This window comes from Spinacia oleracea, chromosome 2, assembly GCF_020520425.1.
Source record: "Spinacia oleracea cultivar Varoflay chromosome 2, BTI_SOV_V1, whole genome shotgun sequence".
NCBI classification, from domain to species: domain Eukaryota; kingdom Viridiplantae; phylum Streptophyta; class Magnoliopsida; order Caryophyllales; family Amaranthaceae; genus Spinacia; species Spinacia oleracea.
Window position 1 is genome coordinate 42023865 of NC_079488.1, and position 14605 is coordinate 42038469.

At 43.2% G+C, this 14605-nt stretch overlaps 1 protein-coding gene across 1 annotated transcript in view; it reads right to left on the reverse strand.

The window, feature by feature from the left end:
• The window catches only part of LOC130467834 (uncharacterized), a 27719-nt gene continuing 13114 nt past the window's right edge, over nucleotides 1-14605 (reverse strand). Inside the window, exons 2-7 of the mRNA XM_056836741.1 lie at nucleotides 1573-2414; nucleotides 1330-1488; nucleotides 933-1250; nucleotides 710-850; nucleotides 530-637; nucleotides 1-444 (exon numbers count right to left, since the gene is read on the reverse strand). Coding sequence (XP_056692719.1) covers nucleotides 325-444; nucleotides 530-637; nucleotides 710-850; nucleotides 933-1250; nucleotides 1330-1488; nucleotides 1573-1851 — 1125 coding nt within the window. The 5' untranslated portion in view covers nucleotides 1852-2414 and the 3' untranslated portion in view covers nucleotides 1-324. The remainder of the gene's footprint in view (nucleotides 445-529; nucleotides 638-709; nucleotides 851-932; nucleotides 1251-1329; nucleotides 1489-1572; nucleotides 2415-14605) is intronic.

A 14605-nucleotide genomic window follows, 5' to 3' on the forward strand; every position in this document is an offset into this window, starting at 1 on the left:
GGAAGCTAATATTGCTATAATATGTTAAAACAAAGCCCACGGAAGGCTCAAAACATTCTTGCACCAAAAATCGCAAAAAATATATATATATACATGCGGAACACAAGAATGAATATGTATAAAACAGGAGGTAAGCCTAAGACTCGTCGTCGGCTCCATGTCTCCAAGCCTTGCCGGTCCATCCACTCCACTCCCCGTGGTATGAGGGACCCCAGCCAGAGTCACCCCAAAAAAGAGGTTGCGACTGCAACTCGGGGCTAGGCTCTCGGGCCACCGACACGGAACGCCGCCTACGCTCCGGCTCGGACCTCTCCCCGGAAGAACTCACCCTCGCGTCAGAACGGCGATGCCGTAGGGGCGAGTGTTGTGCTCTCTCTCTCTCGCGACGACCGTGTCCCCCGCCCGAGGGACCCGCGTCGTCGCCCCAGCACGCCCAGTAGCCGTCTGCAAAAAGGGACAAAAAAAAAGTGAATAACCGAAAGCTAAACCAAAGGTACAGATCAAAAGAAAAAAAAAGAGGGCACATTACCCGAGTAGAGTGGGGGCTCCTGCAAGAAAGTGCAGACCGAGCTCGAACCAACGCGGACTTCAACCGGTTGATCACCCCCACCATCGCATTGGCCGTACGAGCCGGAACCTAAAACAAGAATGTCAGTAAAAGAAGAAAGAAAAAAATATAAAGAAGAGTACACAAATGAAAGGTGCATACCGCCTCTACTCCCTCAGGGAGCGGAGCATGGAAAACCCGATCTTCCGGGAAAGTCTCCACAATCTCGGATCCACTCTCCCCGGTATACGAGATCCGAGCATTGGGAAGCACCCATCCCCCCAACAAAGGGTCAGGACCCTCCTGCACAAAACACAGTAGGCATAAACACATGGGCACGAACATGAAAACACCAAAATCAATACAAAGAGAGGAGGCAACTTACAGCGCCAGGCTCCGGGAGACGAAAAGAATCCTGGATAAACTGGTAATAGCTAGCTCCCTCTATCACCAACTCTGTCGCCGGCACACCAGTCCTCGAGTGGACCCTCCACGACTCGCCTATCGAGCGAGTAGACAGCATGGTCGCAGGCGGAGGCCTGGGCACCGAAAAAACCCCGACCGTCTGCATACGTACCCGCTCTCCCAGGTACCAGACAGGGTCCCGGCGGTCAACAAACAAGACCCGCATCTGGTTCAGGGCATAACTCTCCCTGACCGAAGCATGGGTACCCCTAAAAGAGAGCCATGGGGTCCAAACCACCTGTTTTCGTACAAAACGCAGTCAGATCTCGCACATGAAAAGAATGACGAAATACGAGATAGAGGATAAGATTCTGTACATGCTCAGGGTTCCCGTCCCGGATAAGATCCCACACGGTATCGGGCGGCGGACGCACTGTCAGCTTCTTCTTCCAACCCCAACGGCGACCGGCAGGGAACTCCAAAGGCCTCTGCCCCTTTCGGGGAGCCAGCCAGGGTAAGTGCTCAAAGGCCAACAGCTGCAAAAGAAAAGGATAATAAAGCGTTAAAAAAAAAGAGGCCGGGTAAAAGCGAGAAAAATAAAAGAAAGTCTAGGCACATACCTCGATCAAACGTGGCACTCCCGCTAATGTAATCACAAAGTAACGTATACTCGGGTCCGAGACGCGCACCGACAAACTCATCTGGCCGACAAGTGTCGCATAGCCCAAATCGCCCCAGCGATAGTCACCCAGTGTAGACACGTCCTCCACCATGCCTATCCACCTCGGGTCAAAGGTGTCAGTCGGACCCGATAGAAAAGTGGAAGTAATAAAATGGAGGTAGAACAGCCGAGCCTTTCTCGAAGGCGACTCCTCTACCCCGTGCTCCAAATCCCACATCAGGTCAGCGAAAGGTATCCCACGGGGCTGGTACTTAAGGTAACCTACTACCCATCCACGAGCCCAGGAGCCTGGTACCCTCGGCAACAGTCGGCGATGGGCCGTCCGACCTCAGACGAACGAGGTTCCCTGTAAAGGTCAAACCCGTCAAAGCTGTGTAGTCCTCAGGAGTGATCGTCATCTCGCCCCAAGGAAAATGGAAGGTGTTGGTGGTATCCCACCACCACCTCATGAACGACCGCAGAAAAGACAGGGAGATGTTGAGCCGCAGTATCTCCCAGAAGGTCTCAACCACCGGAAACAGTGAGCTCGCCCTCACCAAGGCCTGGGCGTCCGAGCTCAGATAGCTGAAAACGGTCTCACTCGTCGCGGCGCCATAGCCGCGAACCGTAGTCTCTCTCCTCGCGTGAAGGCGGGAAGTCACATGGTGCTCTAGGTCGTAGTGTAGATCACGACCATCGTAAAGCTCAGGGCCCACCCATAGGGGACCCGGGCCAGTCGACTGACGAGTCATGCCACGCACCTCGTGGCCACCAGGAGGGGGTAACGACTGGTCAAACATGCTGATCAACAATACAACAAGGCATTATACCTTTGACAAAATCGGCACTCATACCGATCCCTAAAAAGAGTGCACTTCACTCATGAAATGGAGTCAAACAATTTTTGTTCCCTAAAAAACATGATACTAAGTTCATACTTAGCAAAATTCCCTAAGTAAAAATTAACTCCAGCAAAATCAAAATTCTCCCATAATTTGTCATTCATGAATTATGAGGAACGCAAGCAATATACCAAGAACACCTACATTATAAGAAAATACTAGATTCGTATGTATACTTGGGGGCTAGCATGAAAATACCCAAATTCAACAAAAATCAACATACTTGCAAAAATTAACATGCACAAACTAATTAACATGTTATGTGAAACATTTCCAACTATCTAATTGGAGAAAAGTGGGCATAAAATCAAAAACCCCCAAATCAATTTCATGCACGAAAATACTTGGCAAAAATACTGAAATTGACAGAAAAGCTCAAAATTATTGAAAATTACTTACATTGGGAAGATTGGGAAGTAATTTGGAGTAGAATTCGTGAAGGAAAGTGAAGAAAACGAGCAAAAATCAGTAGAGAGAAGTGAAGAAGTTTGAGCGAAAATGGTGGAAATGGGAAAGGAAGGAGACGGTCCGCGAATTTAAAGACCAGTCCCCCTTTCGCATTTTCAACGCCCAGCTCTGGGCATTAGAAATTCCCGCGCCCAGGCCTGGGCGCTGAAAATGCTTCCCAGACAGCGAATATTCGCTGTCGGGCACGCGTACTCCCCTATTTTGTGTAAAGATATCCGTTATCTTATTTCTATCCCAAAAAAGAAAATAATAATAATAATAATAATAAATAAAAAATAATAAAATAAAATATCGTTAAACAAAAATATACACAATGTGGACCCACTTATAGGACACATCTAATCAGGAAATATTACGACCCACCAACAGGTTGTAATCACAAAAGCCTTTCTACATAGGCAAAATAAGAAATTCAAAATGGGCTCGCCCACCCTCGGCGGGCGGGGTCTGCGTCACTAGCCGCGCAGGTCCTCAGTTTTCGAAAGAAATAAAATCTTCAAATTTAAAATAGGCTCGCCATCTTCAGCCGGCGGGGTCTACGTCACAAACCGCGTAGGTCCTTATTTTCAAAAAATTTCAAAACAGATTCGTCCACTTCTATTAGACGGGGTGTCCACCCTCAGCGGACAAGGTTCGCCACCTTCAGCGGGCGGAGTCTACGTCACAAACCGCGTAGGTCCTTATTTTCAAAAAACAGATTCGTCCACTTCTATCGGACGGGGGGGTCCACCCTCAGCGGACAGGCTCGCCATCTTCAGCCGTCGGGGTCTACGTCACAAACCGCGTAGGTCCTTATTTTCAAAAACATCAAACAGATTCGTCCACTTCTATCGGACGGGGGGTCCCCCTCAGAGGACAGGCTCGCCCACCTACAGCGGGCGGGGTCTGCGTCACTAACAGCGCAGGTCCTTAGTCGCTGCAGCGATAACTTTTATTGGTTTTCCCTTTTTCCAAAAATTAAAGGATTGGTTTGTTGGATTTTCCTTCGTTTTACTTCCTATAAAAACAAGGGGGTTTTCTCGTTTAGCTAGCCCTAAAAATGAGGATCTTTAAAAACGTTTTACCTCGTGATTGGGCTTGGCCAGGCCCAATTACACTTTACAGCTTTAATTTTGAAAACATTTGTAGTTATTCTCAATGACAAAGTGAGGGAGTTTCTACGCATCTTTAGATCCTCCCAATGACAAAGTGAGGAAGTTTCTATACTATCAGTTGACAAATCCCAATGACACGTGAGGGATATGTCGACACTTCAAGTGATGACCCTTAAGTCAAATGTTATCACTCGGGGGCTCGTGAGACCCTCGCAAAACAGGTCACATACACCATGGCTTGTGTGACGCACTCCGTCTAATACTTTGACCATCGTCTTACTCCAAGACTCAGTCAAAGTGGGGGCTAACTGTAGACACCTACTTTTGTCCCCATTCCCGCAAGGGAAAGGTTCGATGATGAAAGCATAAAAACTCCACTTGACAACGCATCTCCTATAAAATAAACGAATCTCGATTCCCTATTTCATTTCACCCGAAACCTGCTATTTATGGAAACCTGCTAAAATAGTAACTGCCGTAAAAGGTAGCTTCTAAAAGTGGCAAATCATAAAAGATAGAAACCTGTCAGAATTAGGTGTTGCATTCCAACATAAATCCTAAATGAGATAGAAAAATGCGAGAATCCTATTCCTAATAGGATTCGGAAATAAGAGTTACGTATTAATTTAAAATCCTAACGAACCTAGAGTTCGTAACGGGCCCAGACGCATTCCGTCACAAAATTGATACGCGCTAAAAGACTCAAATTAATCTCAAACTCTACGGATTTTAGGAATCCGAATCTGACTAAACAAAACTGTTAGGTTATGATACATATGACATTACATAAATCATGCGGAAACAACCATTAACCCAGGACAACATATTATTTACACATAATCATATAGCATAATTTAGATGCATACTCTTTGTTGCGTGCCCTCCCTAGCTGCGCCCGAACCGAACAAGAACAAGTCTTTTAGGACTCCAAGTGTCGTCCCTCCGTAGATAGTCCACAGCACGTCCGGATCCGCCTTAAGATTGACCAACTAGAATCGCCCTTAAGGTACTAGAAAATTTCGGCACTTTTGAGCAAGATGTGTGTTTTAATTTTCTCTCAAAAACTCACTTTTGAATACTTTGAAACTTGTGTCTAAATTATGACCCCTAGGCCTTTATTTATAGAGTTATGGAAAAGGAATCGTAATCCTAGTAGGATACGAATTAATCGAAATTAGAATCCTACATGAATTCTATTTAATTAATTTATCCAATTAGGAATAGAAACTTAATCATACACTGACTCTTGTAGATTCAGGAATCACGCATGAGCACAAACTCACACACACACGGCAGCCACAAGGGCTGCCCATGCGCGTGCGAGCAGCAGCCCGCGCAGCACGGCCCACGCAGCCGTGGCCCTTGGCGCGCGCTGGGCCTGCCTTGCGGTAGGCCTGGGCGCTGCCTTGGCTGGGCTTGTGGCGCGCATGCTTGCTGGGCGATGGCCCCGGCTTCGTGCTGGGCCTTCGTCCGGCAAGCCTCGTCCGATGCTAATTCGTACGATACGCTTCCGATTAAATTTCCATTTCCGGAATCTATTTCCGATACGAACAATATTTAATATTTCCGATTCCGGAATTAATTTCCGTTTCGAACAAATATTTAATATTTCCGTTTCCGGAATTATTTTCCGATTCCGGCAATATTTCCGATTCTGACAATATTTCCGTTTCCGGCAATATTTCCGATTCTGGTAATATTTCCATTTCCAATAATATTTTCCGATACGTACCATGTTTCCGTTTCCGGCAACATCTACGACTTGGATAATATTCATATTTCCGATACGATCCATATTTCCGTTTCCGGCAATATCATCGTTTCCGGAGTATTCATTTCTTGCCCGTGACGATCTTAGCTCCCACTGAAACCAAGATCCGTCGGTTCCGAATATTCATAGATGGAGTATTTAATGCCATTAAATACTTGATCCGTTTACGTACTATTTGTGTGACCCTACGGGTTCAGTCAAGAGTAAGCTGTGGATTAATATCATTAATTCCACTTGAACTGAAGCGGCCTCTAGCTAGGCATTCAGCTCACTTGATCTCACTGAATTATTAACTTGTTAATTAATACTGAACCGCATTTATTAGACTTAACATAGAATGCATACTTGGACCAAGGGCATTATTTCCTTCAGTCTCCCACTTGTCCTTAGGGACAAGTGTGCATTTCCTAATTCCTTTGTCGCTCGATGCTTGCTCTTGAACATAAGGTAAGAGTTGTCATCCTTATTATGTCCAGAGGTGTTCCTCGGTTTCAGAGTTCAACTGATCAAATAAACAGATAATCATAGCCTATGATTCATCCGAGCACGGCCATGCATTTCACAGTTTCTAGCTCTCCGAGTGGCCTTGTACAACTTTTAAGCATCTCATCCCGATTTATGGGAGGACAATCCCAATCTTGCGATCTTGAGATTAGACTTCGTTTGATAGGTGATTACCTGAGCGTTGCCTTTATAGCCTCCTTTTACGGTGCGACGGTTGGTCAACGTCAAAGCAACCAGTTCTCAAACAAGTAATCTCAAATCACTCAGGTATTGAGGATTTAGTGTCTAATAATTTAATGAAATTTACTTATGACAGACTTTCATCTCTTACAGTAAAGTTTCATAGGTCTTGTCCGATACTAGTCTTCCCAAAGTAAGTATCTATGCAAATGATTATGACATTGCCATGTCCACATAGTTCAAGAAACAGAACTACTAGTCATCTTGCATTCTAATCGTCTAACGTTTTCTATGCGTCCAATTTTATAGAAAACTCCGATTAGGGACCATTTTCAACCTTTGACATTCAAGTTCACTTGATAGACATTTCTTAGTCACAGGACTGGTCCTGACAGTCTATCTTGAATATATCGTCAAGTTGAAGGGACTCATCATTTAATAAACCACAAATTAAATGGAAAAATGAATTTCTTTCATTTATTGTGAATGATTAACCAATAATGTTTTACAAAGATTTAAACTCTAAAACTTTAAAACATTAAACAGAGACATCAAAGCCATTCTCCAATATGCTTGATTCCCATAGCTGCAGTGTGCGAGTTGTGCTTCGCTTGCGGCAGAGGTTTAGTTAATGGATCTGATATGTTGTCATCAGTTCCAATTTTGCTTATCTCGACTTCTTTTCTTTCAACGAACTCTCGTAGAAGGTGAAATCTACGAAGTACATGCTTGACTCTCTGGTGGTGTCTAGGCTCTTTTGCCTGTGCAATAGCTCCGTTATTATCACAATACAGGGCTATTGGTCCTTTAATGGAGGGGACTACACCAAGTTCTCCTATGAACTTCCTTAGCCATATAGCTTCCTTTGCTGCTTCATGTGCAGCAATGTACTCCGCTTCAGTTGTAGAATCCGCAATGGTGCTTTGCTTAGCACTTTTCCAGCTTACTGCTCCTCCGTTGAGGCAGAAGACAAACCCAGACTGTGATCTGAAATCATCTTTGTCGGTTTGGAAACTTGCGTCCGTATAGCCTTTAACAATTAATTCATCATCTCCACCATAGACCAGGAAGTCATCTTTGTGCCTTTTCAGGTACTTCAGAATGTTCTTGGCAGCAGTCCAATGCGCCTCTCCTGGGTCTGACTGGTATCTGCTCGTAGCACTGAGTGCGTACGCAACATCCGGGCGTGTACATATCATAGCATACATTATTGAACCAATCAATGATGCATATGGAATCCCATTCATTCGTCTACGCTCATCAAGTGTTTTTGGGCACTGAGTCTTGCTTAGAGTCATTCCATGAGACATGGGTAGGTAGCCTCGCTTGGAGTCCGCCATCTTGAACCTATCAAGCACCTTATTGATATAAGTGCTTTGACTAAGTCCAATCATCTTTTTAGATCTATCTCTGTAAATCTTGATGCCCAATATGTACTGTGCTTCTCCTAGATCCTTCATCGAAAAACATTTCCCAAGCCAAATCTTGACAGAGTTTAACATAGGAATGTCATTTCCGATAAGCAATATGTCGTCGACATATAATACTAGGAAAGCAATTTTGCTCCCACTGACCTTCTTGTATACACAAGATTCGTCCGCGTTCTTGATGAAACCAAAGTCACTGACTGCTTCATCAAAACGTATATTCCAGCTCCTGGATGCCTGCTTCAATCCGTAGATTGACTTCTTTAGCTTGCATACCTTTTTAGCATTCTTTGGATCCTCAAAACCTTCAGGCTGTGTCATAAACACAGTTTCTGTTAAAACGCCGTTTAAGAAAGCAGTTTTGACATCCATCTGCCATATTTCGTAATCGTAATATGCAGCGATTGCTAACATTATTCGAATAGACTTTAGCATTGCAACTGGTGAAAAGGTTTCATCGTAATCCACACCGTGGACTTGCCTGTAACCTTTTGCAACCAATCTAGCTTTGAAAACTTCAAGTTTCCCATCTTTGTCCTTTTTCAGTTTGAAAACCCATTTGCTTCCAATGGCTTGGTAGCCATCTGGCAAATCGACCAAATCCCATACTTGGTTTTCAGACATGGAGTCTAATTCAGATTGCATGGCTTCTTGCCATTGCTTGGAGCTAGGGCACGTCATAGCTTGCTTGTAAGTCGCAGGTTCATCACTTTCAAGTAATAGAACGTCATAGCTCTCGTTCGTCAAAATACCTAAGTACCTCTCCGGTTGAGATCTATATCTTTGCGATCTACGCGGGGTAACATTTCTAGATTGACCATGATTCTCACCAGATTCTTCTAAAGATCTCTGAGTTTCATCCTGAATGTCATCTTGAGCATTCTCTAGAGTTTGTTGTTCGACTCGAATTTCTTCGAGGTCTACTTTGTTAGGTTATGATACATATGACATTTACATAGATCATGCGGAAACAACCATTAACCCAGGAAACATATTATTTACACATAATCATATAGCATAATTTAGATGCATACTCTTTGTTGCGTGCCCTCCCTAGCTGCGCCCGAACCGAACAAGAACAAGTCTTTTAGGACTCCAAGTGTCGTCCCTCCGTAGATAGTCCACAGCACGTCCGGATCCGCCTTAAGATTGACCAACTAGAATCGCCCTTAAGGTACTAGAAAATTCGGCACTTTTATGAGCAAGATGTGTTTTAATTTTCTCTCAAAAAACTCACTTTTGAATACTTTGAAACTTGTGTATAAAATTATGACCCCTAGGCCTTTATTTATAGAGTTATGGAAAAGGAATCGTAATCCTAGTAGGATGCGAATTAATTGGAATTAGAATCCTACATGAATTCTATTTAATTAATTTATCCAATTAGGAATAGAAACTTAATCATACACTGACTCTTGCATATTCAGGAATCACGCATGAGCACAAACTCACACACACACGGCAGCCACTAGGGCTGCCCATGCGCGTGCGAGCAGCAGCCCGCGCAGCACGGCCCACGCAGCCGTGGCCCTTGGCGCGCGCTGGGCCTGCCTTGCGGTAGGCCTGGCCGCTGCCTTGGCTGGGCTTGTGGCGCGCATGCTTGCTGGGCGATGGCCCCGGCTTCGTGCTGGGCCTTCGTCCGGCAAGCCTCGTCCGATGCTAATTCGTACGATACGCTTCCGATTAAATTTCCATTTCCGGAATCTATTTCCGATACGAACAATATTTAATATTTCCGATTCCGGAATTAATTTCCGTTTCGAACAAATATTTAATATTTCCGTTTCCGGAATTATTTTCCGATTCCGGTAATATTTCCGATTCTGACAATATTTCCGTTTCCGGCAATATTTCCGATTCTGGTAATATTTCCATTTCCAATAATATTTTCCGATACGTATCATGTTTCCGTTTCCGGCAACATCTACGACTTGGATAATATTCATATTTCCGATACGATCCATATTTCCGTTTCCGGCAATATCATCGTTTCCGGAGTATTCATTTCTTGCCCGTGACGATCTTAGCTCCCACTGAAACCAAGATCCGTCGGTTCCGAATATTCATAGATGGAGTATTTAATGCCATTAAATACTTGATCCGTTTACGTACTATTTGTGTGACCCTACGGGTTCAGTCAAGAGTAAGCTGTGGATTAATATCATTAATTCCACTTGAACTGAAGCGGCCTCTAGCTAGGCATTCAGCTCACTTGATCTCACTGAATTTTTAACTTGTCAATTAATACTGAACCGCATTTATTAGACTTAACATAGAATGCATACTTGGACCAAGGGCATTATTTCCTTCAGTCTCCCACTTGTCCTTAGGGACAAGTGTGCATTTCCTAATTCCTTTGTCGCTCGATGCTTGCTCTTGAACATAAGGTAAGAGTTGTCATCCTTATTATGTCCAGAGGTGTTCCTCGGTTTCAGAGTTCAACTGATCAAATAAACAGATAATCATAGCCTATGATTCATCCGAGCACGGCCATGCATTTCACAGTTTCTAGCTCTCCGAGTGGCCTTGTACAACTTTTAAGCATCTCATCCCGATTTATGGGAGGACAATCCCAATCTTGCGATCTTGAGATTAGACTTCGTTTGATAGGTGATTACCTGAGCGTTGCCTTTATAGCCTCCTTTTACGGTGCGACGGTTGGTCAACGTCAAAGCAACCAGTTCTCAAACAAGTAATCTCAAATCACTCAGGTATTGAGGATTTAGTGTCTAATAATTTAATGAAATTTACTCATGACAGATTTTCATCTCTTACAGTAAAGTTTCATAGGTCTTGTCCGATACTAGTCTTCCCAAAGTAAGTATCTATGCAAATGATTATGACATTGCCATGTCCACATAGTTCAAGAAACAGAACTACTAGTCATCTTGCATTCTAATCGTCTAACGTTTTCTATGCGTCCAATTTTATAGAAAACTCCGATTAGGGACCATTTTCAACCTTTGACATTCAAGTTCACTTGATAGACATTTCTTAGTCACAGGACTGGTCCTGACAGTCTATCTTGAATATATCGTCAAGTTGAAGGGACTCATCATTTAATAAACCACAAATTAAATGGAAAAATGAATTCCTTTCATTTATTGTGAATGATTAACCAATAATGTTTTACAAAGATTTAAACTCTAAAACTTTAAAACATTAAACAGAGACATCAAAGCCATTCTCCAATATGCTTGATTCCCATAGCTGCAGTGTGCGAGTTGTGCTTCGCTTGCGGCAGAGGTTTAGTTAATGGATCTGATATGTTGTCATCAGTTCCAATTTTGCTTATCTCGACTTCTTTTCTTTCAACGAACTCTCGTAGAAGGTGAAATCTACGAAGTACATGCTTGACTCTCTGGTGGTGTCTAGGCTCTTTTGCCTGTGCAATAGCTCCGTTATTATCACAATACAGGGCTATTGGTCCTTTAATGGAGGGGACTACACCAAGTTCTCCTATGAACTTCCTTAGCCATATAGCTTCCTTTGCTGCTTCATGTGCAGCAATGTACTCCGCTTCAGTTGTAGAATCCGCAATGGTGCTTTGCTTAGCACTTTTCCAGCTTACTGCTCCTCCGTTGAGGCAGAAGACAAACCCAGACTGTGATCTGAAATCATCTTTGTCGGTTTGGAAACTTGCGTCCGTATAGCCTTTAACAATTAATTCATCATCTCCACCATAGACCAGGAAGTCATCTTTGTGCCTTTTCAGGTACTTCAGAATGTTCTTGGCAGCAGTCCAATGCGCCTCTCCTGGGTCTGACTGGTATCTGCTCGTAGCACTGAGTGCGTACGCAATATCCGGGCGTGTACATATCATAGCATACATTATTGAACCAATCAATGATGCATATGGAATCCCATTCATTCGTCTACGCTCATCAAGTGTTTTTGGGCACTGAGTCTTGCTTAGAGTCATTCCATGAGACATGGGTAGGTAGCCTCGCTTGGAGTCCGCCATCTTGAACCTATCAAGCACCTTATTGATATAAGTGCTTTGACTAAGTCCAATCATCTTTTTAGATCTATCTCTGTAAATCTTGATGCCCAATATGTACTGTGCTTCTCCTAGATCCTTCATCGAAAAACATTTCCCAAGCCAAATCTTGACAGAGTTTAACATAGGAATGTCATTTCCGATAAGCAATATGTCGTCGACATATAATACTAGGAAAGCAATTTTGCTCCCACTGACCTTCTTGTATACACAAGATTCGTCTGCGTTCTTGATGAAACCAAAGTCACTGACTGCTTCATCAAAACGTATATTCCAGCTCCTGGATGCCTGCTTCAATCCGTAGATCGACTTCTTTAGCTTGCATACCTTTTTAGCATTCTTTGGATCCTCAAAACCTTCAGGCTGTGTCATAAACACAGTTTCTGTTAAAACGCCGTTTAAGAAAGCAGTTTTGACATCCATCTGCCATATTTCGTAATCGTAATATGCAGCGATTGCTAACATTATTCGAATAGACTTTAGCATTGCAACTGGTGAAAAGGTTTCATCGTAATCCACACCGTGGACTTGCCTGTAACCTTTTGCAACCAATCTAGCTTTGAAAACTTCAAGTTTCCCATCCTTGTCCTTTTTCAGTTTGAAAACCCATTTGCTTCCAATGGCTTGGTAGCCATCTGGCAAATCGACCAAATCCCATACTTGGTTTTCAGACATGGAGTCTAATTCAGATTGCATGGCTTCTTGCCATTGCTTGGAGCTAGGGCTCGTCATAGCTTGCTTGTAAGTCGCAGGTTCATCACTTTCAAGTAATAGAACGTCATAGCTCTCGTTCGTCAAAATACCTAAGTACCTTTCCGGTTGAGATCTATATCTTTGCGATCTACGCGGGGTAACATTTCTAGATTGACCATGATTCTCACCAGATTCTTCTAAAGATCTCTGAGTTTCATCCTGAATGTCATCTTGAGCATTCTCTAGAGTTTGTTGTTCGACTCGAATTTCTTCGAGGTCTACTTTTCTCCCACTTGTCATTTTGGAAATGTGATCCTTCTCCAAAAAGACACCATCTCGAGCAACAAACACTTTGTTCTCAGATGTATTGTAGAAGTAATATCCCTTTGTTTCCTTTGGATAGCCCACAAGGATACATTTGTCAGATTTTGGATGAAGTTTGTCTGAAATTAATCGTTTGACGTATACTTCACATCCCCAAATCTTAAGAAAAGACACATTTGGAGGTTTTCCAAACCATAATTCGTATGGAGTCTTTTCGACAGCTTTAGACGGAGCTCTATTTATAGTGAGTGCAGTTGTATTTAGTGCATGTCCCCAAAATTCTAATGGAAGTTCGGCCTGACCCATCATTGACCTGACCATGTCTAGCAAGGTTCTGTTCCTCCGTTCTGACACACCGTTCCATTGTGGTGTTCCAGGAGGAGTCAATTCTGATAGAATTCCACATTCTTTCAGATGGTCATCAAATTCATAGCTCAGATATTCACCGCCTCTATCAGACCGCAGTGCCTTAATCTTCTTGCCTAATTGATTCTCTACTTCACTCTGAAATTCCTTGAATTTGTCAAAGGATTCAGACTTATGCTTCATTAGGTAGACATAACCATACCTACTGAAGTCATCAGTGAAAGTGATAAAGTAGCTGAAACCACCTCTAGCATTTGTACTCATTGGTCCACATACATCTGTATGGATTAAGCCCAATAGTTCATTTGCTCTTTCTCCAACTTTGGAGAAAGGTTGCTTTGTCATTTTGCCAAGTAAACATGATTCGCATTTACCATAATCCTCTAAGTCAAATGGTTCTAGAATTCCTTCTCTTTGAAGTCTTTCTAAGCGTTTCAAGTTTATATGGCCTAATCGACAATGCCACAGATAGGTGAGATCTGAATCATCCTTTTTGGCCTTTTTTGGTATTTATGTTATATACTTGTTTGTCGTGATCTAATAAATAAAGTCCATTGACTAATCTAGCAGATCCATAAAACATCTCTTTAAAATAAAACGAACAACTATTGTCTTTTATTATAAAGGAAAATCCCTTAGCATCTAAGCAAGAAACTGAAATGATGTTTTTAGTAAGACTTGGAACATGGAAACATTCTTCCAGTTCCAAAACTAGCCCGGAGGGCAACGACAAATAGTAAGTTCCTACGGCTAATGCAGCAATCCGTGCTCCATTTCCCACTCGTAGGTCGACTTCACCCTTGCTTAACTTTCTACTTCTTCTTAGTCCCTGTGGATTGGAACATAAGTGTGAGCCACAACCTGTATCTAATACCCAAGAAGTTGAATTAGCAAGTATACAGTCTATAACGAAAATACCTGAAGATGGAACGACTGTTCCGTTCTTCTGATCTTCCTTTAGCTTCAAGCAATCTCTCTTCCAATGCCCCTTCTTCTTGCAGTAGAAGCATTCGGATTCAGAAGTGGGTTGACTGACCTTCCTCTTTGCAGATTTGGCGCCAGTTTGCTTAGTTGGGCTGGCCTTGTTGCCACCTTTCTTAGCATTCCTCTTCTTTCCAGATTTCTTGAACTTGCCCCCACGCACCATAAGCACATCCTGCTTATCACTTTTGAGCGTCTTTTCAGCGGTCTTCAGCATACCGTGAAGCTCAGTGAGCGTTTTGTCCAGACTATTCATACTGTAGTTCAGTTTGAACTGATCAT